General features: G+C 40.3%; 2 protein-coding genes across 7 annotated transcripts in view; one reads left to right on the top strand and one right to left on the bottom strand.

Annotated features, from left to right (window-relative positions):
* Window positions 1-83: 83 nt before the first annotated feature.
* On the top strand, window positions 84-6,740 carry LOC122570859. Its single transcript, XM_043733747.1, has 2 exons — window positions 84-3,521; window positions 4,524-6,740. Exons 1-2 carry the CDS (start codon window positions 3,240-3,242, stop codon window positions 4,839-4,841), a joined length of 600 nt encoding a protein of 199 aa, XP_043589682.1. The 5' UTR covers window positions 84-3,239; the 3' UTR covers window positions 4,842-6,740.
* A 550-nt stretch (window positions 6,741-7,290) lies between these two features.
* The window catches only part of LOC122570479 (protein phosphatase Slingshot homolog 3), a 72,531-nt gene continuing 68,860 nt past the window's right edge, over window positions 7,291-10,961 (bottom strand). For all 6 annotated transcript variants that reach the window (XM_043732843.1, XM_043732841.1, XM_043732844.1 and 3 more), the window contains one exon: window positions 7,291-10,904. In XM_043732843.1, coding sequence (XP_043588778.1) covers window positions 8,830-10,904 — 2,075 coding nt within the window. In that variant the 3' untranslated portion in view covers window positions 7,291-8,829. The remainder of the gene's footprint in view (window positions 10,905-10,961) is intronic.

The raw sequence follows: 10,961 nt of genomic DNA, 5'->3' as shown, positions 1-10,961 counted from the left end.
CGATTTAAACTCGACTAAACACCAACGATAGTTTGACTTATTTGATCGGACAAATATTTGTATTCCAAGCTGGTAAATTTATATGCGTGTGTTATGAATGAGTGTCAAATTCAATCTTCAGTCAGTGGAAAATGTAACGGAGATTATATTCTTACGAATGCATATTAAAATTTGACATTTATTTTCGATGACACGAAACGTTACGTGACGTTACCATCGTAACTAATCATAGGAAAAATTGCCAGAAACGTTAATCCTCTGACGAGAGTCAATTAGTCGATCAAGTTACGTACGTACCAGTGACTAATTAGTAGTTTTAAGTCGATGATATGTACCAACGTACGCACTAGGAAACTTTTTTATCCAATATCGATAAGAAAGGTGACTACTGCCTATTGTTTTTAAATCAACTGCGTATACGATCGTTGTATATTTTCGAAAAGCTTTTCTTTAAAGAATCCAAGAATTAGAATAATAACGGAATGACAAAAGATTGTATGAAATAAGAGATGCGATAGTTTATGAATATCACGCTGCGTTTTATAAGATTTGGAACGACAGTGAATATAACGTATCGGATTTATAGAATCGAAGGATGAACAATTCTGAAACACGCGGTTGAAGTTTTCCAAAACTGATCGTCACTTTGAATATGGGGAAATTATAGCCTCAAATTCTTTAAGTGGCAATAAAAGATGAGCCTAAAACTAATATACGTAATCAACGTAATAGCATGAATGCCTTGCCACCGAATAGAACGTCGAAAACAAAGTTTTAAGTTCAATTCCATCTGCAATGGTACGTTTATTTCACTTTAACAACAGGATCTATCCATAAATCATGTTCAACGAGCATGTTGCATATTATTATACAGTACATCGTTCATTCAAAATTCTAAATATCGTTTTGCACATTTTATTATCCTGTTTCATTCGTGATATTTATTCTAATTATCTAAGCAATGTATAATAGTGTCGATGAAGTTGAGCCAGCCTTGCCGAAAGCAATAATAATCATAATGGATCAAGAACGAATGTATATGGATGACAACGTAACTGTCATTAGACAAATGTATGCAAAATTTCCTTTAAACAAAAATAAAAGAGACGCAGTAAGTTGTTTGAAACTAATTGCGCTTATTTGCGATTTAAGAGAACATTTTTGGGATCGTACTATAATAAATTAAATCTAGACAGAAATTTTTCGAAATTTAGTGATTAGAAAAAGATTCATTTGTTTTCGTATAAACTGTCGTCGATATCGAGATACATTTGTTAACAAGCATTTCGCTACTCTTAAGAAATTACAAGTAACACGTTGAGTAATTAACAATAATTATTAATTGCCTTAATAACGATTAATAAAAATTGCCTTCTGGCAATATTTTCAGGATCAACGAAAATTAAGCAACACAATGTTTATTTTATCGAAACGATTTTTCGTCCGATGAAACTTTAGCCGAAAAAAGGATATTGTTTTAGAGAGGTCGGGCAGGATGTTCTTTGCATTTGTTACACGGAGACCTATGACTTTTTGGCGGCTGGCCTGATGGATGGTTCGGTAAAATTGTACAAAACCAGATCGGACGAGGTGTCGATGCTGCGTGACACTGAAATGATGCAGAAACCAAGTCCGACGACGGCGATTAAGCACAGACCTGTCCACAAATCTCATCCAATCTCGCGTACCGTCCTTACAACCTGTTAGTACTCATTGTCAGTTTATTTTTTATATAGCTGTGAAGCGATAAAGGATTAATTTTTTCGCTCGGTTCTTTCTCCTTTTACCATATTTCGTTGGTCCAGATGCTAATGGCTGCGTCAAATGCTGGCATTATCCAACTTCACAGTGTCTTTACACGATACGGGAAAAGAGGCAGGTGCTGGGTTTAGCTTACCATTTTCGTCTGCCAAAGTTCCTAACTTTAGGCGACGATGCGAAGCTTATACTTTACGACGAAGAAACCAAGATGCAGGAAAGAGTATTTCACGCAAGGTTTCCTATCATTACTGAAATATATTTCGTCATTATTGTCTCGGTTGCAGTGGAAAATCAAAATGTAAAAACAGTATTTCAAGATTTTCGTTGTTCTTAAAATATCTTTCATCCATATAATTTAGGGTGCAATAATTTGTATATGACAACGAATTAACTTCTATATACGATCAACGATGCTATAGAGCTGTGTATATTTGTTGATCATTGGGTACGACAATCTCTACAGACGATTCAAATGTTTTAGATCAAAATCAATTTGTTTCAACAGATCTACGTCTTGTAACGACGTCCTAGAGAGTGGAAGACTTCAAAGTCACCTTGATCTCGTTAAACGTGATTGTAGCTCGTTCCTGATCAAGACTAACTGCTCAGGGTCGCTTCAAATCAAATAAACTCGCACCAGGTGTCCACTGACAGTAGATTTCCTAGTTAAACAGATAGATTGATTGCTCTGCTACGACACATTTAACTTGATATAAAATTCATTTCTTTGTCACTCGTATTGCCAGTGGTCCACAACTTCCAAAGACACTTAACGAAAATTCCTTCGTACAATCACATTTCTCTGCTTTCTATTAATATGTACAGTAGTACTAATAGAGTACTAAGAGACAGTACTAACAGAGGACCAGTAAAAAGGAACTAAAATCTTGCATATCGTTATTGATACTCTTATCACGATATAAAATAATAAAATCGTTATAAGGAAAAGTGAACACGGTTTCGCACGTATAACACACAACGCGCTTGAGATAACGCAGGCAATGTTTCTTATGACGCTTCTATTCGCGTTCTCTTCAGTTACGTTTCATTTACAAACGGAACGACTCAGCGACGATCTTAAACGCAATTACCCGCGCCACGCGGACAATAGCCAACATTCGTTCCTATTTACAAACTATATAGTAGTTTCGCTAATAGTTATTTAGAATGATTCCAGTTTACAGTCGTTTCAATTTGTACAATTTTATCCAACGATAGAAAAATATCACCGACTACAAGTCATACGCGTAATTTTTTTTCGACCTGTATAGAGAAAAACAAGGTTTTTAGCGGTCTTCGGTGTTCACAGTTGGCTGAAATTTTATTCGCCACAACCTGCTTCATCCTCTTTCTATTTACAGCATCTCTTCGAATCCCGATAAAAGTTTAACATAGAAATATTTCCTTTTTGTACGTTCTCTCCTCTTATTTATTTATTTCCTGATTTTTTATTACATTCTAGCGAGTCATTGGAAGCCATGGACGGTCATAAATCTAGAGTGTTCAGCGCGTGTTTCAACCCCAGATCGGCACATGAGCTGATAAGCGGTGGTTGGGACAATACTATTCAATTTTGGGACACTAGGCAACCATACGCACTCAGGAGAATATCGGGTGTGCATATGTGCGGCGATGGACTCGATATCAGTAGGGATGGAAGAGAGGTACACATATTTATATCCAGAATTCAAAATCCAACTACATCCACCTTAACACGTTCTTATTCACACGGCAAGTATATAAAAATTGTAGGACAGTTCGTCTTTTGAAACCAAATTCTGGTCCTGAAACGACGCATCCGCGCTCTCTTCATACGCTTTTCGTCGCGTTGACTTTTTCAACAAATCGGAAATCATTCGCGATATCGGATAATTTATATTTTACAATCGTCAATTTTCGTACGGTAAACGGTGGGTCAGTTTGATTTAATATTACTTGATATAGAAAAGATGATTCTACAGTTCCTTTTCACCCAAGATGAGAGTAGAAAAACATTAAAAGAGGGCAGTATACATATTTTCAATATTTGTATGTATTGTAAATATCGCATCTTTTCTTCGGACAGTAACATTGTACTTTTCTCGAATATAAATCGACGTTTCTCATTGCTTTGCATACAAAAATATGCGGTACTGTAATTTCTTGTTCGATTTATTCGTCAGCGATCACATTTTAACAATAGTTTTACGTACAGATCAACGAGAAAAATTGATTTATCGCACCAAAATCCACTTGTTCTACATAACAAAGAGTGCAATTATGTTTGGCAGTAACATAGCATCGAAAAAGCAGCTATAGTCTCTCTCCGGTTTACAAAATCATACATTTCTGTCAAAGCGGATACAAAAATTCGAAATTTTATCCATAAGTTATTTGAATTTGTTGTTCCAACAACACAAGAAAGCAAAAATGCATTAATACTGTTTACAGAGATAGCTAAATTAGAAATAGATAATTTGTATAAAAACATAAAAGGAACACATCTTTCAAATTAGCAAAAGAATCGCCAAATTTTTCATCAACATGTAACGTTAAATTTCTATATACATACTGGGAGAAAAGTGAGCCAAATTGACCCAACACTCACCCTACCGGTATTATTAAGCCATCATCATGCAACAATCTCTCGCTCGTAATTCTTAACCCCTTGGTTTACCCCACCTAAATGAAAGGTGTTCGAATGAAAAATAAAACGTAACGTGTAAGAGGAATCATTACAAATTATTAAAAGAATACGCTACACATGCTAATCTTTCGCTTAGGAATCAGACGTTGCGGGTGTTCTCTTCGTTTTTTCTTTTTTTATTAACAAACAACTATATTACGAACAGATTTTGTCGTGCGCGTGGCAAAGAGAGAATCCCATACAATTGTGGGACTACGGTAGCGGAAAGTTGCTTGCTTCCTTGGAACCCGACAGCTATCCTTCCCTGCTCTACTGTGGCAAATACGTGTCGAACATGTTCATCGCTTGCGGTGGCGCGGATACCAATCTCTTCAGAGTGATCGACTTGCGATCTCACGCCGTAAATACAGATTTCTCATACGGATCTCGTTCGCTCGCAGTTCACAGTCGGTAGAAACGATATAGTCAAGTCGTAAATTAAAATATTAATCTGCGACTAAATTCAGAACCATAGCGACGCGTTCTCAATATACACATATGTATGTGTATGTTATATATGTATGTGTATGTATAACATCGGAACGCTTCGAGCATGCTTCGATTCTTAAGGCTGTTGAGTCTTCAAAGTTTAATCGTAAGTTCCGAAAGAATCGGAAGTTTTCAAAGTATCGAAAGCCTCCTGTCGATATTCCATATTTTCTAGTATACAGCAATAAATAAAACGTAGCATACAATAGTATATAAAACATTAAATGTGCATCAAGATTTCAGACTTTTCGAATCTGGCACTTTCATATATTACACGCTTTGTCCACGCATCTATGTAACACGTAACATGTAACATAAAAAAAGATAACAGGTATAAATTTGAAAATAAGTTTTGGTCTCTTCGTCGCATGAAATCTAAAATTATGTTTAAAAATTATCACATTGCCAAAATTTAACTCAACGAAATCAAAGCGCGAGCATTCTGTACATCTGATACTTTAGAAATAGATTTCGATTGATCCAATGAAATCCAAACCTACAGAATTACATAATAATTTGCAGAAAAAAGTTGACAATTAGTAAGTCAAACATGATATGATCAACGCATCGTGAAACTTTCACATACTCGTACGGATAACAAAACGTAGTATTTTTAAATAACCTGACTATATCCCTTCCGTCGAGTATACTCGTTACGCAGATGATGACGACGATTATTTTTTCGACAGACGTTGGCGATGATCAGGAATTTAAGAGGCGGTACGTACAGCTTGGACATTGGCCCGATAAACCCAAAGCACGCAAAGAAAACGAGGACCATCTCCGTCGTACCACAACTTGCGTTCTGTGCTGGCAAGCGGATATTCGAGATAGACGCGCAACCAAGTTGATCGTCGATCTTTCTTCAGTCGCTCTATGTCTTGCCCGTGAAAATTAAACTCTGCCACGAAAGCGAGTCGATGTTTTCTTTCTCTAGTTTGTAATTACAACACCAGATGCTAGATATGCGCTTAAGAAATAGTGTAATTCGAATAGCGTAGATTTTCTTCATTTCTCTCGTCACGAAGATAACTCACGAAGAAAAATTTTTTCGTTCGTTCCGTATCGGAATTGTATAAATTATATAAATTAGTTTAGCGCATTAACGCTAGAAATACCAGAGCTTCCTTTTCTTCACGTTTCTCTGAAATATACTCATTAATCTTGTTTTAACGTCTTGAGGGATATCTGTTCCCGAAGATCCCGTTGAACAGTTATCTTATTCTTTAGGAATTACTCTTATTCTTATTAAATTCGTGTTGGCGAAAATAATAATTTTTAAGTCGACTAGTACGTTCCAGTGTTTAACGTTTCGCAGAACACCGACAGTGGATAAAATTTTCGAAAATGACGATACGAGTCACCGATGGTACACGCAGCTCGAAAAGAATATCACCGTGAAGCCACAAAGAAAAAGGAAACGATCTAACGAATAATCAGTTTCATGCTGAATATCAGTCGTAAAGCACAGCATTGGCAATGTAACATTTTTATTCTAACTTAATGTGTTACAGTTTTTCAGTAGCATTCGGTCTCAGGATCGTTTCACACCCCGGATCTGTTTCGCCCGAGGAAGAACGAACAGAGGTTAGAACAAACGTATGAGAAAATTATCCGAAAAATTATCTCAGTAATAAAATATATTTCTACGCAGACAGTGGTCGCGGTGCATCTTATCAAAAAATGAGCCTCGCATTCATCATCATCACCATCATCACCATCACCACCACCACCACCACCATCATCATCATCATCACCATAATCATCATCATCATCATCATCATCATCATCATTACCATCATCACCATCATCATCATCACCATCACCTTCATCACCATCTTCATTACCATCATCACCATCATCATCATCATCGCTCTTATCATCACCACCATCATCATCATCACCATCACCATCACCATCATCATCACCATCATTATCACCATCATCACCATCACCACCATCATTATCATCATCATCATCACCACCATCATTATCATCATCATCATCACCATCATCATTATCATAATCATCACCATTATTATCATTATCATCATCATTTTCATCTTCATCATAATGATCATCATCATCAATATTAGGACAGTAGTATAAAATTGGTCGACATGGCTTTGCGAATGCAAATAAGAATGAACGGTCCGATGATATGTCTAAGAACGACGAACGTTGATATCGAGCCGCGTTTCTCATTGTACTTTCTCAAATTGCAATTGCGGTAAAATCTTCGATAAACAATTATCGTCACTGGTCAATGAAGAAAAAAGGGAGAAGGAGCAAAGAGCATAGAGAGGGTAAGTGGGAACAGTAAGAGAAGAATAGAAGAAGAAACAAGACAGGACGATCGAACTGAAAAGCGAAAATGAAATATACAAGAAAGAAATTGGATTCACGCGACGATGCTTTACACACGATATACAAACTGACATGAGTATAAAGAGAGTAGAAGAACCGGTCGAATTGTTCAAACGATTCGAGGCAGCTCCCCTCGGGATAAAGGGGAGTGGAGGGCAGGGGGTTGCTACTTTCGTCTCTCCTCGCATACTGTGCACCATTCTAATCACATCGTTCACTCTAAAATACTAAATAGTACAGCTTAAACGTTACACGTCGTCGTTCCGAGGTGTGTCTCTTTATATGTATAGAATCTGTATCTTGCATACGCCTCGGCGATCACAACGTAGACAGCAGAAGGAGGAGTCAGAGCGATATTTTAGTACATAACGCGAGGCCCGGACCTTTCGTTCACAGCCTGACCGGAGCCGACGCTATCTTGTGTCACGATTCAAGAATACGCTGGCTCCAACTTCTGCGCAACATCCCCGCATGCACAACACATCACGTTTGATTCCAAGCCCATATTAGGTCTATTAGGTGACGACACGTCGTAGGAATAACAGTGTTTTCCGCGTCCTCCGAGAATTGTTGCATTTCCAGCTTAAAAAATAATTGAACTAATTAAGAGCAGGCCAAGGACACGTCTGACGGAGAAGGAACATAAAACGTTGAAGGACCTTGAACGTGCCTTTTTACAATTATATGTATACAGTCGTTGACGGTAGGACAAGGCACTTGTATCTTTTCGATATCCCTTGAAATCTATACCAACGTAGAAACTGGTCGTTTCTCTTTTGTCTTTCTACCTTTTTCATTTTCACTTCGCTTATCAACTATGTATCTGCTTATCAAACTGCTTATTAAATATTCCACGCGAACATACTCTGCTGGACGAATACATAATATGTAGCGTTTAAATATGATGGCGGTGATAAATACAATTAATTTCTAATTCACATCAATTTCTACCTAAAAATTTGGACAAAACGTAGTTTCTCGGAAGCTATTATTCGGGCTGTTCTTTGACATCGCAAATAATTAATACTTGCTCGTACAGGAATTAAAGAATACAAACCGTGTAAATTTTGCTCCAACAATAACACGAAAGCTAACGAACACAAAAACATCGCAAATGATTTTGCACTCTCTCTCTCTCACGCACGCACGCACGCACACACACACACACACACAAGCATGGCTTTGCCAGATAGATACGAGAAGCTTGTACACCGTGTCCGTTTGAAGAAGCATCGAAAAAATACGGGTGCTCTGTCGTATCGTCGCACAGCATAGTATAGGACGTTCTCGCAAAGATTAGAATTGTACATCGAAGAGATGGTGGGAAACGAATCTATAGAAAAATCCTGTGTCCCCGTCGATTTAGTCGTCGAGCTCGAAGAGAAACGATCCTCGACTCGTTGGCATCAAATAGAGATCACACAGTTTCACATCGTGGCCACGACAACGCAACATACCCATGCATTCAGGTACGAGCGCTTAGATTCGACTCAATGGGAGAGAGAAACAATTAAACGCGTAAACGTTTCCCTTTCTTTTTTCCTTTTTTACATGGTGTTGTATACCGGACTGCTGTGCCTAGGCCTGACCTGCAGCCTGGCAAGAGGATGCGTCCTGCCGTGCTGTTGCTGCTTCTTACTAGCTGCCACAACACCAGCCGATGGGACTGGTGGCCTGCCAGGTGCTTCCGGCGCTTCATTGAACAGAGGAGCAGATGAATGATTGTTAATCATGATCGGTGCAGACCTCCTACTATATTCTACACCAATTTTCGACTTATTGCTGTGTTGTGAGTCCATCGACTCCCAATCCTTGTCTTTGTGCACACGCAGCTGGATCTCCGAGGACTTCCTGGACTCGGGCTTCACCTCGTACTTACCAACCAAAACTCTCACCGACCTGTCTTCCAAGTTGTCCTGTGTAGCAGCCGTCATCGAGTCGACGCTCGACTTCTCTTTCTCTTTGATCTCGGACGGGGCTTGAATCTTCGATTCGTTGTGGGGAATCACCGGTGAGGAGGGCAAACTTCTGATCTTCACGTCCCTTTTCGGTCGACAGACGGTAATCGGCGAGTCGTTCTCGAAGCTGTTCTCCGGACTCTTTTCCGGCTTCGTCGACTTCGCCTCGAATTCCTTCTTGAGATTCTTTACGATACCGGAGGTACTTCGTGGACACTCGGCGTCTGGCGAGTCGTCTACCGACAGACAACGTTTGTTAAATATAGATTTGTTACTCAGGTTCTCCAACACCATCTTGTGTTGCTTCACCGAAAGACACTGAGTAGTGTTGACCACGCACGGGCTGGATGTTTCGCTCTCTGACCTGCAGGATCTCAAGGATAGGGGTAAGTCCGAGTCCGAAGAGAGAGAAGATGGCGCCGGAGCGCTCGTCGATAGTCTTCCAATTTGACGAATCGACGCTGGTGTGATATCTATTCCTCTGATAGGACTTGGAGAATTTCTAGCAGGATCCACTTTCAAACCGTGTTCCTGGCTAGGCGACGAATCCCTCCTTCGTGGCGTTGGCGACGCGGTATGGTGAAGAAGTACCGGATTGTACGATTCTTCCTCAACTGGTAATCTGTCTTTCTCTTCTGTGTCGGAGTTTTGCGTGCACACGCGTTTCACCGTCCCTGAGCTGGTGTTCTCCTCGAGCTTTTGTTTGGTACGTTTCACTGTGCCTGGGTGCCAAGGTATCTCCTCCTTGTCGTAAGGGAAGAGGCCACTGGGTCCGAGCAGATCCGAAGGCCGCATGTCGTACGAGCCCCAAGAACTGTTCCTCGACGGTAACGTGGCCCAGGAGCTGTGCACCGAATTGTTGTCGAGGACTACGGCACTGTCGTAACTGCTCCATGAGCTCTGTCGGCTCGGAGAGTCTCTCGTAACCGGCTCGCCTTGCCTTTCTTCACGATCGAACACTCGGTCAACGTGAGTACTAAACGGGTCACCGTCCTTCTTGGTCTTTCGCGTTAACGTACCAGGATACACTGTCGTCGTTGTCGTTGTCGTGGTCGCCGCGGTCGTCGCGATACACTCACTCTCCGCACTCACTTCTCTGTTAGTCTTAGCGTTACTACACGAATTGGTACATGTTGCATCGGACGATGATGCAGTCCAGACTAGACATTCACTATTACTACCGACTTCCGTTCTCTTGCTTTGTTTCTCGCCGGGATCCCACACGCTTTGCTTCACTGCCACCGTAGACGAAGCTTCCGACGAAGGCTTCTGCATACCGAGTCCGTTCTCGTTTAGTTCAGAGATAGGACTCTGTGGCAACGGTTTCCCGCCGTCCGAATCAGAACTCGGAGAAGATGGCTTGCTGCTGACTGATTCGAATTGATTCGTCAGGTTCAGCACCAATCCTTTCCTCCTTTGACCCTGCTGCGTTTCTAACTTGCTAATTCGTTTCTTCACGGTCGGAGTGTCTGGCGAGGGACCTGGTAGGTGGACGATTTTGTTTTGAGATACGCTGTAGGATTGTCCGTTGCCACATGGCATCAAAACGTTTCGAGCTTCTTGCGACATACTGGTCTTCTGGTTGTTGGAACGTAGCAGATCTTCTCTGGTCACTTCCGTGCTTCCTGTCTTATCGATGCTTTCCAGGGACTGCGAAAGAGGAACTAAAACGGAACGGAAACAGGTCGAGTTCGAGATTACGATATAAACATAACTATAAA

The sequence above is a fragment of the Bombus pyrosoma genome, linkage group LG9 (genome assembly GCF_014825855.1).
Source record: "Bombus pyrosoma isolate SC7728 linkage group LG9, ASM1482585v1, whole genome shotgun sequence".
NCBI lineage: Eukaryota > Metazoa > Arthropoda > Insecta > Hymenoptera > Apidae > Bombus > Bombus pyrosoma.
The sequence above is the reverse complement of the archived record's forward strand: the minus strand, read 5'-3'. Positions and strand labels throughout refer to the sequence as shown.